Source organism: Octopus bimaculoides, chromosome 5 (assembly GCF_046866305.1).
Source record: "Octopus bimaculoides isolate indiv1 chromosome 5, ASM4686630v1, whole genome shotgun sequence".
NCBI classification, from domain to species: domain Eukaryota; kingdom Metazoa; phylum Mollusca; class Cephalopoda; order Octopoda; family Octopodidae; genus Octopus; species Octopus bimaculoides.
This window is the reverse complement of record NC_142932.1, coordinates 104,768,127-104,786,429: the sequence shown is the minus strand read 5'-3', so window position 1 is coordinate 104,786,429 and position 18,303 is coordinate 104,768,127. Positions and strand designations below refer to the sequence as shown.

At 36.8% G+C, this 18,303-nt stretch overlaps 1 protein-coding gene across 2 annotated transcripts in view; it reads left to right on the top strand.

Annotated features, from left to right (window-relative positions):
* The window catches only part of LOC106874393 (uncharacterized), a 126,878-nt gene that overhangs the window by 66,772 nt on the left and 41,803 nt on the right, over nt 1-18,303 (top strand). For both annotated transcript variants that reach the window (XM_089352840.1, XM_089352839.1), the window contains exons 24-30: nt 1,737-1,879; nt 3,942-4,027; nt 6,624-6,769; nt 9,288-9,424; nt 10,131-10,204; nt 14,901-15,049; nt 17,090-17,229. In XM_089352840.1, coding sequence (XP_089208966.1) covers nt 1,737-1,879; nt 3,942-4,027; nt 6,624-6,769; nt 9,288-9,424; nt 10,131-10,204; nt 14,901-15,049; nt 17,090-17,229 — 875 coding nt within the window. The remainder of the gene's footprint in view (nt 1-1,736; nt 1,880-3,941; nt 4,028-6,623; nt 6,770-9,287; nt 9,425-10,130; nt 10,205-14,900; nt 15,050-17,089; nt 17,230-18,303) is intronic.

Sequence of the window (18,303 nt, the reverse complement as noted above, 5' to 3'; positions counted from 1 at the left end):
GGCTCATCCAGTATTTTAGATAGAAATTTGTCCAAACATTCTTTAAACGCTTCCACATCTATAACTTTAAAATCTCTAAGGCTGTTGGCTGTTTGGCAGAACATTGACTACAAGCATCAGCTGAAAAGTTCATAGACTAACCAAGTTACTCTCATGGAACGTGACCAAATGAAGTTCATTTTTCAACATAATCCCCCTTGCAGCTCCCACACTTCTTCCATTGGTGTTGCAGAGCCTGGATCCCATTGATGAAGAAGCTTTCATCCTGTGGATCAAAAATGTCATCAACAACAGATATAACGTCATCATCACTGCGATACTGGTTCCCAAGCAAATGTTTTTTTCTTGTAAGGGAACAGATGATAGTCAGATGGAACCAAATCAGAAAAATAGGAAGGGTGATCAACCAGTTCGAAGTCACAGTCATGCACAGCAGCCATTGAAATGAAGGATTTATGTGCTGGAGCATTGTCATGATGAAACAAGACCCCTTTCATCAGTTTTCCTGGGCATTTGGTCTTGATAGCCTTTTTTAAACTGCCTTAGCAAGTTGGCATCAGTAGTCTCCATTGAGTCAATAAACACAATGCCCTTTGTATCACAAAATCTGAGGCTATCACCTTCCCTGCTGATGAAATAACCATGACCTTTTTTTCAAGAGGTGAGGAGGGGTGTTCCCTTTTCCTAACACTACCAAGATCATATAGTTTGTGACATATTATCCTATAACCAATTTTGCTGAAAACTTTGGCAGAGTCAAGTTATGTCACATTCACATTTGAGTAATTGAGCTGTTGTTTCAATACCCAGTCACAATGCAGTGTGAGGCAGCTTCTCCCTGAATGGAAGCCATGCTGCATGTTTGTGCATGAGTTATATTCTAGCAACATGATCAGAGACCCATCAAGCCAAGTGAAATTGTAGTCATGGTAAATACCGGTATCATGCAATTGGCACCCATACTGGTGGCACGCAAAAGCACCCATTACACACTCAGAGTGGTTAAGAAGGACATTCAGCTGTAGAAACTGTAGCAGGGCAGTCAAAGTATTTCGCCCCTGCTTAACAACACACTGTTACTGTATTCCTCTGCCCTTTAAAAGTTAGCAGTAGAGGAATACATATGATGACTTTTGCCCAGCCGAAGGGCGTGGTAACTTTAAAAATTTTCAGTAGCTGTCTAGAAGCCTGAAGATTAACACATGATCCTCAGCTGTCAAGTGACTTCGGTCACACGGAATGACATGCTGATTAGTTATTTATACACTCACTTGGAAACAACTTATTGCATTTTCTTTTTCATACAATGCATGGATTTTTACTGCTTATAAATGAGCTAACTCCCTTCTCCACCAGCATCACTCCAGCAGGTCATAATTCTATCGTCGCACACATCCTTATACACAAGTTAAAATCATACTTAGCTTTGTTTATTTGCTACACCATGTTATTCTGCCTTTAAATAAGCCTGTGTTATGTTAATTTATTAAAAAAATGCCTTCTGATAACTTCATTTTCTCACACTTAACAATCTTTCTTACTACCATGCCAAATCAGACAGGAATCTGGTGCAGCCCCTCAGCTTACCAGCCCTGGTCAAATTATTCAACCCATACCAGCATGGACAATAGATGTTAAATGATGATGATGCAAAATATATATTTCATAATATGAAATATTTGTGTATTATATAGTCCAATTGTAATGCTGACTATTTAAAAAAATTTTTCCTACAGGAAAGCATTGAATTCTGAGGAAATTAGTTTCTCGTGTACAGCAGATGAACAGAAACAGTGGTTGATGAAAAACTTCAAGTCTGCAACTGATATGCTTCAAACTCTGGCAAAAAGTAATGGTATCGAAATTGACTCTATAATGGGTAAGTATTAACGAAATAAGCTTGGTTCTCAACTACATGGTTCCAGATTCAGTCCCACCTTGGGGAAGTGTCCTCTACTATAGCCTTATGCCAAGCAAAACCTTATGAGTGGATTTGGTGGACTGAAACTGAAAGTAGCTTGTCGTATATATTCATATATGTGTGTGTATATATATATATATATATATATATATATATATATATATATATATATATATATATATATATATATATATATATATATATATATATATATATATTTAAGTGTGTGTGTCTTTGTGTTTATGCCCCTCCCCCACCACTTGACAACAAGTGTTGGTGTGTTTATGTCACTGTAACTTAGCGGTTTGGCAAAGAGACCAATAGAATAAGAACTAGGCTTAAGAAAAAAGCCCTGGGGTCGATTTGTTTAATTAAAACTTTTTGGGGTGGTGCTACAGTATGGCCACAGTCAAATGACTGAAACAAGTAAAAGATAAAGGAATAAAAGATACTTTTTTTACCTTTTTTTCTTTTTTTGTTATGTTAATATTTTCATTTCTGGTATTGTTATCATCCTTATCATCATCTCCATTTAATATCTGTATTCTGTACATGGGTTGGAAAGCTCAACACGATCTATTATTCTGATGGTTGTGTTGGTCTCCATCGACTCTTTGGCAATCAGGCGATTTGCTGTGCTTGAGAAGACACGTCAAGCTAGGTGAAATCGTAGCCATCCACACATACAGAGAGGTTCTTTAGGCCATGCTGCCCACCCCCCAGCACATTAGCTGTCCTCTGTCAAAACTCCCCCATCTTCCCAACACTTTTTACTGGCCCTGCTCCTCCACTCATACATACATACATGCATACATACATACATACATACATACATACATACATACATACATACACACATGCATAAATACATACCAATCTTGAGAAATTAGGCTTCTCAAAACCAGAAAGGAGAAAGCTGATTTGAAGACTACAGATCCAATCCATCACTGGAACTGTAAAAATCTGTAAAACTTTCCAGAAGTTCATCATTTAAATACATGTGAACATATCTAGATATGCAACTATATGCATGTGGATACATACATAAAACAAAACATACAAATCTGCACATATACATACATACAAATAAACAAAAATACTCTGTTGTTGACATTGAAATTCCAATGACGGAGTCTTTGATCTAGGTTTAGAAACCAGCTCTTTCTCTATTGGCAAGAAATCTTGAAATAAAACTGAATAATGACATACATACATACATACATGCATACATACATACATGCATACATACATACATACATACATACATACATACATGCATGCATACATACATACATACGTACGTACGTACATACATACATACATACATACATACATACATACATACATACATACATACATACATACATACATACATACATACATGCATGCATACATGCATGCATACACACATTTATATGTGTCTGCATTTATTTGTACTCTTGTCTTGACATCTTGTTATGTTTGTTATACAAGCGATGGTGTTTTTTTTTCCAGTAGTTTTGTGTGAAAAATATGTCTAGCCATGAGGAAATATTGCCTTGCTTGGAAACAAATGAAGGTTTGGTGATAGGAAGGGCATCTAGCCACTGAAAAACCTACCTCAACAAATTCCCTTTGTTTCACAAAAGCATGGATAAATGGATGTTAAATGACAATGATAAGGAACTGCTATTAGATAGATATACTTTTACACATGAGTCTGCAAGGAAATTTCTACATAATCATTTTGGCTCTAAATTGCTCTCATATTGTTTTGTTTTTAAACACCCTTCGGAATTGAAATCTTGTTCTTAAATTCTAAACTTTAAGGCAGATTGCCTAAGCTTGAAAACGAAATGCATAGTTTCTATGTTGTTTTCTTTTATTTTTCATTTCATTTTATTTAGTTTATTGGTTTACTTAATGTAAGTTGACAATTGTCATTAAGCAAAGACAATGACACTTATACAAGAACCACCAATCATATCTTATTTACTTTGTTAGAGATATTTTCATCACTACATTTGTTTTTTAAATCTAGGAATAATAAAAAAAATAGACTTTCCAAATTCAACAAGTCTACTATATTTGGAGAAGGAATTGATGGAAATTACAAATTTTTTACAAGTGAGTTACAATTCTGACTTCCATAAAAATTTAAAAAATTAAAAACTGATTGTGGTATGTTCATTTGTGCATGGGTCTCATCATCTGTGAGGTAAAACCCATTCATTTTCTTTAAAACTTTTCTTTTTATAATTTACAACATACAGATTAAAAGTTATTTATGTTATGTTTTCTGTTTGTATGGCATTAGGAAGAATTAGAGCTAGTGACATTTTCAATTAATTATTTATGATATAACTAAACTAAACATCATAGTGCATGAGTCAAATTCTGAGAGCACAAGGTCTGAAACTAGCATATCAGAAGTTATTTCCCATCTCTTATGTTGTCAATGTTCTAGAGAAAGGTATTTATTTTACAACTTCTATTTTTCTCTGCCATCTCTATCATGATACAAATAGAAATGGCAGAGAGAAATAAAAGCCATTTACATTTGCATTTCTCCAGAATCACTGAAGTAGAACTGGTTATATTGTTGCTTCCCTGACAACAAATCCTCTACTAGCTTTGTAATATATCTTATCTTTGAATCTGCTGTTCCTAAATAAGGAAAACCTTTTTGATACCTTTAGTCAACTAGACCTCAAAACTACTGTTACCATTAATCTATCAAAATTCAATTTTTTAGAGGTTTGCCTAGATCTAAACTCCTGCTCTTATGAACTCTATCTTAAACCAAATGAGAAACTCTCCTATGTACACAAACAGTCATGTTAGCCCCTTATATTCTTTAAAAACCTGATAGCTAACATCAGTAATAAGATGTCTAATCTCTCCTCTTCTAAAAAAATATTTGATAAAGCAGCCCCCTACTATAACAATACCCTAGCTAAGAGTGGTGTCAAAGATAAGATATATTACAACCATTCAAGTAAAAATATGAATCCTATAAATAGACCTAGAAATAGATCCAGGGAAATAATATGATTTCACCCATTTTCTCCCTAAATGTTAAAACTAACATAGGCAAGAAATTTTTCTCTCTTTTAGATAAGCATTTCCCAGTAAAACATAAATACAGGAAGATTTTTGATAAATGCTTGATTAAAATATCATACAGTTACTTCTCCAATATGAAGTGCATTATCACTCATAAACATCACCAAGAGCCCACTCCCAGTTGTAACTGTTGAGATCCTGAAGCAAGTTTGCCCACTAGACTAGGCATGCATGATAAACTCCATCATCTCTGACAGTAGTTCCCAACCTGTGGTCCACAGACCCCTGGTGGTCCACAAAGGTAGTACTGGGCATCTGTGAACTAAATTCAAAATTTCATATATATATATATATATATATATATATATATATATATATATATATATATATATATATATATATATATATATATATATACACACACACATAAGGATAAGCATGTTAAAAGGGGTCCGTGGGAAAACTCATTTAAAGTAAAGAGATCCTTGGTAGTGCAAAGGTTGGAAACCACTGATCTATGAGGTTGAAGTCACAGCAATGCTTCAAGATAATGTAACTCAAAAGAAAAATTACATCAGTTTATGCAAAGGAAATTTGAAAAGATGTTATGCAAACCACCAGTCTTCTTTCCAGCACATCAACAAAAGTAAAGCCACTAAGTTGGCTAGCCATGATTGGGGTTTTGAAGACCAACTGCACACCACATACAATCAAGTGGAGAATCAGATCATAGAGAAATCCCTGTTATATGTAAATGGATCTAAGAAATGCCACTTTGTGTAGCTGATAAATTGCACATTCTTTTTAGACCAAAAATTCCATCACACTACTTACTTAATTCCAGATCCAAAATTTTCAGTAAATTTCTTTAGGCAGACTGGAAGACACCACCCTCTCCAAATTGAACAGCTGTCTCACAGACTTTGGACTCCTCTCCATTGAATTATTCTACAACAGCTTGTTTAATTATAGTGTCTATGGTCAAAGGGGACATAACTCTCATTTGCTTTTTTTTTTTGTTCCATTTATGTTCATCCTTCCACTTTTCACACCGACTTTCTAGTTTCTTTTTCTTTTTCTCGTGGTTTCTTATGTACCAGTATCCTGATTTTCAAATTGAACAGATCATGTGCTCAGAAGATTGTTTGGAGATTGTTTGGAGACATAAGGCACATTATAAAAATCTGCCTACCCACATGTCTTCACAAGAACCTATCAGAGGGTCTTACCTTTATATTGTGTACATTAAATGATATTCATATTTCACTGAATGGAGTAGTTTTTTGTTGATCTTACCTTAACATAACAGTAAACAATATATAAAGCACCCGTGATGGTAACACATAGAAGGCACCCATGTCAGTGGCACATAAAAGGCACCCACTACACTTTTGGAGTGGTAGTCATTAGGAAGGGCATCCAGCTATAGAAACCAAGCCAAAATCAGACTGGAACCTGGTACAGCTCTTTGGCTTATCAGTTCCAGCCAAACTGTCTAACCTATGCAAGCATGGAAAATGGACACTAACTGATGATGATGATTTGCATATGTATATTTTATATAGTTTATTTCTATTGTTAAATATGTTCTAATTTTTTTCAGACCAATCCAGAATAGTCTATTTCTTTTGTTAAATATCCTCTAATTTTTTTTCAGACCAGTCCAGAGTTGAAAGAATTAATGATGGGTGTAATGAATGCTACTAAAACATATTTTGGAAATGCATCAGTGCTTGCAGTTGCATCAACCCTATGTCACATAAACATTACTGACATTACAAAGATTAATGGAAACTTACTGAGGTAAGAGTGTGCCTGTTTTGAAGAACTCTGTTCTTCAAAACACAACTGACCCATGTGTGATTGGAGAATGTGAGGTGACCTGCATGACATGGATCTAGCTCAGCCTGCACCCCACTGATGTCCATCCCCTTCTCCCCTCTCAAAAGAAATGGGACACCATCCAGTGTAGTATGACCATAGAAAAGCTAGTGTGCCAACTTGACTAGCACCCTCTGTCTTGTTTTCGCTCAGCCTCCGAGCCTCACAGCAGAGCTTGGCTCAATGCAATGCCATCACTTGTAACTGGCACTCACCTTGACAGTGACTGCCTGCACATTGTGTTTCCTGGAGGTTTTGTCTCCAGATCAGTGAGTCTCATGAATGCCAGTGCAGATCCACAATAGATTCTTTCGGCTTCCTCCTACTGTCCTGTCATTATAGTGCTAGCCACCTTCCATGCCATGACACCTTTAACAAGATCATAAGGTATGGCCTAGATGTCACAGGTTTCCCTTCCCAGCTCAAGTCAGTGGGGCTAGACTGAGGGGATGGTGAAAAACTGGACGGTATGACAATTTTTCCTTACGGGGTTCACACTTACGGACAACAATCTCTGTCCTGATAGCGGTGAGCAGGGATATGGTGTGGGGCCTGGTCACCAGATGTCTCAACTGTCACAAGCTTGATCATAAACCTATCAGGGAGTGACCAGTACCTTGACAGCTTGTTTCTCTCAGCCTGATGAGCAGCAGAGCCTGGGCTGGTAGCTGACAACACCAAATTTCCACAGGAGAATGTGTCACAGCATGTGACATCCCAGAGGAGGGGCCTGCTGCTATAGAAAAAGGGAAAATTGTCATATCGTCCAGCTTTTTACCATCCCTTCAGTTTAGCCCCATCGGCTCGAGCTGAGAAGGGAAACCTGTGACATCTAGGCCATGTTTTATGATCTTGTTAAGGGCGGAATGGCATGGGAGGAGGCCAGCACTATAATAACAGGACAGTGGGAGGAAGCCAAAAGAATCCACTGTGGATCTGCAGTGGCATTTATGAGACTCACTGATCTGGAGACCAAACCTCAGGGAAATGCCAACGCTTAGGCTTCACTATCAAGCTGAGTACCAATTACAAGTGATGACACTGCATTGTGGCCTTTAATTCGTAAGAACCAGGCTTTCACATAATGCTCTATAGTTCTAGAATTGTGAAGCTAGTGAGCTTTATGTTGCCATTATATAAGCAATTCTCTGAAGATTGTTCTAAAACATGGAAGTAGAAAGAAACGTAGTTTGTAAAACTAAAGAGTCTAAAAAAAAGTATTTTAAAGTTTTTATTGACTGATTTGTGCTAGATACTATAGGAAGATAACATCTTCATTATTCAATATAGTCGTTCTTTTTTTAAATGGCAAGATATGAATTAAGAGAGATTGTGTAGTATTTATAGCTGGTCAGTGGATTTATATAGAGGCTCCTATGTAGCAGCATTGTTATTGTTAACTTTTATCATCTTTATTACTTCGTTTCACAAATAGAGATTTGAGGCTGGTAACTGATTTGGCCAAAACAGTACAGACAGATCTGATACAGCAACAGCAAAGCAAATTCTAATCAGAGCTCAGCATTGCTGTGTCATAGCTCTTTCTCAATTTTTTTCTTAATTGTCAAAGGTAGCCCTGCATGTATCTAAGAGAAGACAGATTAATGGATTATGTTGCCAAGTCTTACAATTCAAGGCTTTAGTAGCCCACTGTTGCTGGCTAATGTGAGAAGCCTCATAGGATTTCATTAGAATGTTCTTATACCTTTTCTTTGGTGCCTCCCTGTCAAAGTTGACAGTGGGGAGTTCCCCATGCAATACAATCTTATGCAAATGAGAATCTTCTATTCTGGAAACATATCCTGGCCAAAATAGATGTGACTCTAACTGCACAACCATGATGCTGGTGGCTGGTGATGTCCCCCTACTTAGGGACCTCAGAGTTGGTAACATAGTCACTTAAGGATGGTGTGGAAGCAGCATTGTTGGAAGCACTCAGAGTGTTGCTTTTATAATCTACCAATAAAGAGATTAACTGAATTATGGCTGTATAGTTAAGAAGTTTGCTTGCAAGCCACATGATTTCAGGTTCAGTCTCTATGCATGGTACTTTGGGTGTCTTCTATAGATTTGGGCGGACCAAAGCCTTGTGAGTAGGTTTTGATTGATGGAAACCAAATGATATATGGATATATATATATGTGCATTTGTCTCCTTGTCTAGACATTGCATGATGAATGCAAATGAACATTACTGTTATATAAGCGGTAAATTTAATTTTCAATCTCTAGCAAAAGTATGTCTAGCTATTTGGAAATATTATATTGGCTACAGAAAGGGCAGCCATCCCTAGAAAATTTGCCTTGATGAACTTTATCTAATCCATATGAACCATAGAAAGGTGAATATTAAAACAAGGTGACGATAATGATGATGGTGATAATAATAACTCTAATTTCTACTTTTTTATTCACTTGTTTGTTTGTTTGTTCCACTACAGGGAATTTTTCGCAGGTCAATACAAACAATGTTCCCCAAGTGAAGAAAAAGTTTGGTTTATGGCACTATTAAATTCTACTATGCATAAACTCGTAGAAATGAATGATGAGCAGTTACAAACCTTGATGACAAACCTAGGTAAGTATAGTTATTTGTGTTATTTTATTAGTCTTTCAGTGGTTTTAATCATTGGTCTACAGCCAAGCTGAAGCACAATTTCCATGACTTTCTAGCCAACCATATTAACACCATTATCTCAGTCTACTTCTAACTTCATCAATCCCATTTATCTTGAACTGCAAAACCACATGACCAAAATGCAACAACAGTTTTGTTTAGGATTTTGAAAATAAAAATCACATACACAATCACAAACATGCAAACACATAGATACATAGATACATACACATATGTATATGTGTGTGTGAATATATATATATATATTGGTAAGTCAGCCATCTTATGATCTCCATCATTATCCTTATGTTGTCATCTTCATAATCATTCCCATGTAGTCATCTTCATAATCATCCTCATTTTATTTGCTAGCCATATACAAGGTAACACATTCACTAAAGTGGGGATGGTTTTGGTTGTAGTTAATTGAATTAGTCAAGAAGTAATGGTTGATGCTTTCAGTAAAATGAATGAAAAAATTCACCTTGACAAGATTTGAACTAAGACTATAAAGAGACAAATTTAAATGATGTTAAAGTTTTAGTCCTGTTTGCTATCATTTCTACCTTTCGACCACTTCATAATACAGTCATTTCTCATCAACACCAAAGTTTTATTTAAAACTATAAAGGAATTATGCATGATTTTTAAATATTTACTTCTTCAGGGCAACTCAATGTTTCAGAAATGTTAAAAGAATGGAAATTATATGAGACTATTTCCAGCCTTCCTCTTACAAATGTAAGTAAAAACTACAATCTGCAACTATTAAAGTGACTGAGCATAATTTAATCATGCTGAGTATTACAAAACTCATCATCTCCTTCATCTCACTCTCCATTTCTATATATTATTCTTTTTTTTCTTTACCTCTTTTTCTTACAGAAACACACACATTCAGTATTTCTCTCTTTTTAAACTACCATTGTCATAATAATAATATTCATTTTTAATGCTTGTGTTTAAAACCTATATCATATTGGAAATAGAAACTCAGACAGTACACACCAAGTTCTCAATAGTATAGCACAAGTACTAAATTTTCTACAGATTTTTACTTTGGTAATACTTTCTGAGAGTTTTTTTTTTAACTCTATGGTCCTTATTACCAAGAATGAATTATTTATACTGATATATAAAAAGCTATGATTAACAGACAAGTTTGTACTAATTTGCATATTGGTTTGACTGCTGTTAAGAAATTACTAATGCACCTCCTCTTTGCCATGTTATCTTATTCATGTTATTTGTGTGACACACACACACACACACACACACACACACACACACACACACACACACACACTATCTATCTATCTATCTAACTTATATAAACATACATAAATGTATAAAAACTTTTAAATAAGTTCTCCACCGATAATGGTGTTTACATACCGAAGGGCTTGATAAAAATTATTAATTGTTGATTTATTAATAAATTAATAAATTGATAAACCTTTACCCTTTTAATTGTAATAATGTATCTATCTATCTATCTATCTCTTCTCACGGACGTGCTGTCACATCGGCTGCGAAGGTAAACGTTTATTTGACCTTTTATTGTCCACATTTTGTTGGAATTTTTTAATAATTTTGTTGCGAAGCACCTAGGCTTCATTTTTGTGTATTTTCAAGGGCAGGAATTGGCCCCAGGGGCAGTTTCGGCCCTAGCAAAATACAAAAATTTCCTTCTCGACATTTGAAAAATGTTGAGAAACATAATTTTGGAACGCTTGTCTTGTTCTTTTGACGAGCATTTCCCGAGGCTTCAGATGCTAGAAGAAAAAAAAAGAACAGAGTAGCGTGTACTCACTCAGTGATAGGAACGCTGCTGAAGAAAGATCCAAACAAGGGGGACGCCATAGATAACTTTAGGCCCATCACTCTGCTCAATGCAGACATGAAAATTTTGGCCAAGGTGTTAGCCAAGCGGTTGGCGCTTGTCATCGAGAAACTGGTCGGCACGGAGCAGACGTGCACCGTGCCGGGCCGGAGCATCCATGACAACCTCCATCTGATGCGCTACATCATAGAGAGGGTAGTTAAGGAACCTGGCATGGGTGGGGCCCTGATCAATTTGGATCAATCCAAAGCTTTCGATAGGGTAGACCATCGATACTTGGAGGCCGTCCTCGAAGCGGCCGGCTTCGGTCCCGTTTTCCGCGGCTGGATGGCTGCCTTGTACACAGGCATCCATTCGGTTGTTCGCGTCAATGGACGTCTATCGGGACCCTTCGACATTGCACGTTCGGTTCGTCAGGGATGCCCCCTGTCGCCGCTCCTGTATGTATTGACTCTCGAGCCACTACTGCGGAAGCTTGCGACGCTGAGGGGCATCCCGCGAGAACTGGGGTGTGGGACGAGTGTGTCGGCATACGCGGACGACGTCACCGTCATAGCGTCTAGCCACAAGCACATCGAGCTTGTCGGCGAGACGCTGAAAGACTATGAAGCGGTGATGGGAGCGAAAATCAACCGGGATAAGTCGGTGGGTTTGCTGCTCGGCACATGGAGAAGCAAGCCCATACTGTCCGGCAGCGCCTCAGTAGTGGGACGCTGGACGGACGGTCCAGTCAAGTTGCTCGGAGTCTGGTTCGGTCCGGACCTGCAAACGGAGAAGAACTGGGACGAGATAACGAGTAGGGTGGCCACTCTCTGCCGGCAATGGTCCGAGAGGAAGCTGTCCCTAAAAGGTCGGGCGGAGGTGGCGAACGCGTACATCGCGTCCGTCATCGAATACCGCCTGACCGTCGTGCCTTGTCCCGATCGCGCCATCACCGAAATGGAGCGCATCCTCTTCCGCTTTTTGTGGAAAGGAAGCGTTCCGATGGTGAGGCGATCCGTTTGTTGCCAACACCCGCTGAAAGGAGGGCTGGGCATGCCGTGGTTGATGAGGCGCAGACATGCGCTGAGACTGCGACATCTCCGGCTCTACGTAGACGACGGTGAGCAGGTGTGGTCGCCGTTTGTGCGACGCGCTTTTCCGCAGCTCATCTCCATGACCGAGCTGCAGTCGTGGATCAAAAAGAGGCCGAGGAATGGCGAATGGCACCGTGAGTGTCGCGTTGCTCTGCAACAACTTTGCCGTCCCGGGTCGACCTTGAGCGGCTGCATCACAACGAAGTCATTCTATAGGGGATTAGTGGAGGGCAGGTACGACGACGATCTCGGGGCGAACCTGGGCGTCGACGAGGAATACCTGACTCGCCTGTTCAGGACGACTTTCGGGCCAGGACCTATGAACAACTTCCAGAGATCCCTGGCCTGGCAGTGTTACCGAGAGGCGCTACCCGTTCGGGATAAGCTCTATAGACACGGCTTGCGAAATGCGGGGCCGATCTGCCCGAGATGCGGTCAGAGCGATGAAACCGTTCTGCACGCACTCGTGCAGTGTCCAACCATTTCGGAGCTGTGGGCTTATGTCGAACGACTGCTGTCGCGTGTGGGACGAGTCGGTTTATCAACCGAGTCTATTGTCAATATCGTCACGCCTCCTTCCTTTAAATGGGAAGGAAGAGCTGTATTTATCGTACTTGTGGCTATGGCGAAAGAATGCATCTGGTGGACGCGTCTGAAAGGATTAGAGACAAATACTTTCCTCTCTGGTCAATCTCTCATCAACTTTTTCAAGTATCACTTGAAAAGGAAGGTGAGAGTAGAGAGGCAAGTGTTGTCTAGCAAATGTTTTGAAAAAAGATGGATACATGTAGCAAGAATGGCACGTATAAATGACGAAGCCACCTTGACCATGATTCTATAAAACGTTTTTAAATTTTGTAAACAGAGAGTTACTTACGTTTCTTGCATAAATAAAAGAAATTTTATTTAACAAACTGTGACACTAAGGACCGAGGTTACCGTGGTCTTTTCGTAGGTTTTTCTTTCCACGGATAACCGCCCCATTTATTGGGAATTTTCTGTATTATTTCGTATTTTTTGTAAATACCCCAAACGTTTTGCGATGTTTTTTTTTCATCGTTGTCCCCACTTTTGTTTTTTTTCCTACTTTGTTTTCGCCCCCCTCGAAAAGAAAAAACTCTACATTTGTATTTTGTCCCCTCTGTGTTGAGCCCTGTGTGGCTAATAAAGAAACCTATCTATCTATCTATCTATCTATCTATCTATCTATCTGTCTGTCTTCTATCTATCTATCTATCTATCTATCTATCTATCTATCTATCTATCTGTCTGTCTTCTATCTATCTATCTATCTATCTATCTATCTATCTATCTGTCTGTCTGTCTTCTATCTATCTATCTATCTATCTATCTATCTATATACAAGCATACAAACATGCACACACATGCACAAGGTGCATTCCAGGAGTTTGAGACTTTTGGGGGAGAGGCATTTATTAATTTTAAAGAAGTACAAATCTCTAATCTTCTTTAAAGTAGGATCTTCTGCCTTCAATGCACCTGTTGTAGCACTCCAGCCACTTTGTGATGGTATTTAAGACTCTTGTCACAACCCCCATCATCTTCTTCAGCCTTAGGAACAACCAAAATTACAGGGAGCACGGTCTGGACTGTGGTTGCTTAATCTGCAAAATGTAGTAGCTAAATCTCTCTCAATTCACACACTATTGCTTTTTTTTTTTTTAAAAAAAGGGCACTTTGGATAAATATGGTCTGGATTAAACTATACATGAAAAAAGTTACAGAACTGTCATGACTGCAACAATACTATTGGTTATAAATCTGCTTAATCTGGGTAAATCTGAACTAAAGAATAAAACTTTGGATATCTAAATGGCTTACAAATGATTTATCTTCCATCTTTTACTTGTTTCAGTCATTGGAGTGCTGCCATGCTGGAGCACTACCTTGAAGGGTTTTAGTTAAGAAACCAGTACTTATTTACATGATACTTATTCTATTGGTCATCTTTTGCCAAACCACTAAGTTAAGGGAATGTAAACTAACCATCACTGGCTGACAAGCCATACACACACACACATATATAGACATATATGACTGGCCTTCAATCAGTTTCCGCCTGCTAAATACACTCATAAGACATTGGTTGGCTTGGAGTTATAGCAAAAGACACTTGTCCAAGGTGTCCCTCAGTGAGATTGAACCCCAAACTATTAGGTTCCAAAGCAATCTCTTTAACCACACACCCATGCTATTGAAATCTTCATAGAACTAAAAAATATGAAATTGTTGTGACCTATACTATGTTATTTAACAGTCTAGTGTATTAAAAGAGTTAAGATTCTTTCATTTATCCAATATGCAACACTGCAAAATGGACTATGTTGAAAAATAAACGTCATTTGGTCACATTCTTTGAGAATATCTTGGTCAGCCTATAAAGTTTTCAGCTGACCCTCAGGAATTTTCTGTAATAAAAGGTTTCTAACTCCAAACTTATTAACCCCTCAAAGATTTTGTATTCTTTCAGTTAATTAAATGTAAATTTTTTGTGCAGGTCAGTGCCACTTTTGAGAAATGGCTAAAAGAATTGAAGTTATCAAACGTTTCTATAAATACATCTGCCAAACATATATTACTGAGTTTTCTTGCCTGTAACCTTGAACTTGATGCTAACAATTTCCACATAATGCCAGAAAGCATCAAGTAAGACATTATTCATTGTTTGTTTATTTATTTTGTTTATTTTAACATTTCAAAAATAATATATATATATATATATATATATATATATATATATATATATATATATATATATATATATATATATATATATATACTTACTGGGAAATCAATAGTATTTAATGAGAGCTTCATAAATTATTTTTTTATAAAGACAACAGGAACCTTATACTTGATCAATCAATCTGCTAGAAATAGCAGTCCAATATTCCTCTGATCATACCTTATTGTTTAAAAAAAAGGGGCAAATAATTACAAATAATTGTATAATATGGTCATAGATATACTATGTCATAAAAAGAAAATTAATAAAAGACAAGATCATCAAAACTGGAATGTCTTGGATCATAAATCTACTAGACCAAGGTAGACTTGGAAATAAACAGTAACTATTTTCTCACTCCCACTACAATTGCTGGTTATGTGCCAAAGTTTGAAACCATCAGTATTGTTTTTGAATGTTTATATTCAATCTCAATATTTGGCCTAAAATTTTGGGAAAGGGGGTCCAGTCAATTACATCAACCCCTGGGCCCAAATGCTATTTATTACATTAACCCTGAATGGGAAGATAGGCAAAGTCAACCTCAGCAGAATTTTAATCCAGAATGTGAAGATGGAAGAAATGCTACTAAGCACTTAGTTTGGTGTGCTAATGATTCTGCCAACTCGCTGTCTTAATAATAATAATAATAATAATAATAATAATAATAATAATAATAATAATAATACAGTCAAAATTAAAAGAAGAGTGCCATTGTTATCTCGTGAACGATATTTCGACATCTTGTGTATCTTCAACGGGTTCAAAACTTAAATTTGTCAATCTACTTCATTTTGGTTAATATAGAAAGGATTGAGGTAACTTCTCCTGAAGATATAGAGTCAAAACTAAAAGAAGAGTGCCATTGTTATCTAGTGAACGATATTTCGACATCTATATCTTCAGGAGGAGTTACCTCAATCCTTTCTATATTAACCAAAATGAAGTAGATTAACAAATTTATTTTTTGAACCCATTGAAGACACACAAGATGTCGAAATATCGTTCACTAGATAACAATGGCACTCTTCTTTTAATTTTGACTCTATATCTTCAGGAGAAGTTACCTCAGGCCTTTCTATATTAATAATAATAATAATAATAATAATAATAATAATAATAATAATAATAATAATAATAATAACAATAATGAAAAGTCGAGAGATATGACAGGTTAGCTTGGGAAGTTAAGCAGTTATGGTCGATGAAAAAGGTAGCAGTAGTACCAATAATTGTCAGAGCCCTGGGAACAGTGAGTAAAAATCTTGAGAAGTACATGGAACAAATAGGGGCTGCAATAAGGGTGGAGTACTTGCAGAAAACAGCACTGTTTGGAACTGCTCGAATACTCCGGAAGGTGTGCTCAAAAAATAAGAGGTGGTCACCTTAGTTCACTGGTAGTGGACAGCTGAGACTGTAGTACATCTCCAGCGTTAGAAGCTGTGCAAAGGCAATGATAATGATGATGATGATGATGACGAGGAGAAGAAGAAGAAGAAGAAGAAGAAGAAGAAGAAGAAGAAGAAGTGAAAGCACGTTATAAAAATAAAACTACTGAATAATAATAATAATAATAATAATAATAATAATATTGATAATAATAATAATAATAGTAATAATAATAATAATAATAATAATAGTAATAATAATAATAATAATAATAATAATATTGATAATAATAATAATAATAGTAATAATAATAATAATAATAATAATAGTAATAATAATAATAATAATAATAATAATGATCATATCTCACTTCTCTGGAACTTCATCATTCAAACTGCCAAAATTTGAAATTATTACTATTTTGTATCTTATGCAATTACTCTTTAGAAAACCTGTCGATAAATTTACAAAACAACAATCGTCGCATTTAAATAATGAGTTTGAAGAATGATTCTTATGAATAATTTATTCATTTATTATTATTATTATTATTTTGTATCTTATGCTTCTAGAAAAGCTGTTGAAAAATTTGTACCTGGTGAACCATGTTCCTCAGAAAAACAGAGAAGTTGGTTGAGTAAGAATTCCAATCTACTCAGTAGAGTGGTGACTAATTTAGTAGGCATTTTGAAAAATATGACTAATTTTGAAGGTAACTATCAAAATCATGTGAACCCTAGATTATTAGTAGGTTTTTTCTTCACATTTTTTTTCTGAAACTCTTCTTTCTTTTCATTACCTTAACCACTTTTCAAACTCTTTCTTTCTCTTTGATTCTCTGCCTTCCTGCTTCAGTCCCATCTTTTTCACTTTCTTTCCATTGATATTCACTTCTATTTCTTCTTCTTCCTACTGTTCTCATGCCCCCACTCTCTCTCTCTATTTCCCTCCTCCCTCTCTCTTTCTCTCTTTCTTTGTTTTTCCTGTCAGTCTCCCGCCTACTACCTTCATAGTATTACAGTTACAGCTAATCTGTGAAGCAAACTATGATACTTATAAAAATATGTAACCATGGATGATGACTCTGGTTCTGAAATGGCACAGATAAATTAAAAGTAGAAAATTAGGAGAATGGATCAGTTAGAATCATAAACAAAAGAATGATTGATTACCTGGTTAAGGAGTTTGATTTGCAACCAAGATAGGCTTAGGTTTAATTCCATCTAGCAGCATCTTTGTCACCTACCATAGCCTCAAGCTAATCTGGGATTTGGTAGATGAAAACTGTGCTGAAGCTAATTGTGTGTGTATGCATATGTATGTACACATCATTGATAAGGCTCAACTAGTCAAGATTGTTTTCATCTTCCTCTCATATATATTTCCATAAGAGATATTATTACTGTATGAATACCATAGCAACTTGTCTGGAGAGGCTAAAGGCATTGAGGCATTATTTCCTATTGAGAAGACACAAGACGTACACAGTAATATACACTCTCTGAGTGGTTGGCGTTAGGAAGGGCATCCAGCTGTAGAAACTCTGCCAAATCAGATTGGAGCCTGGTGTAGCCATCTGGTTTCACCAGTCCTCAGTCAAATTGTCCAACCCATGCTAGCATGGAAAGCGGACGTTAAACGACGACGACGATATATATATATACATAACACTGGTAGAGAGCTCCTTCAAATTCAGTCACTATATAGGCTTCTACAGTCACAGTAGATATGGCACCATCATCAGCCACTGACACGATTGCTTCACGTGCAGATCCATGGTCTCTCA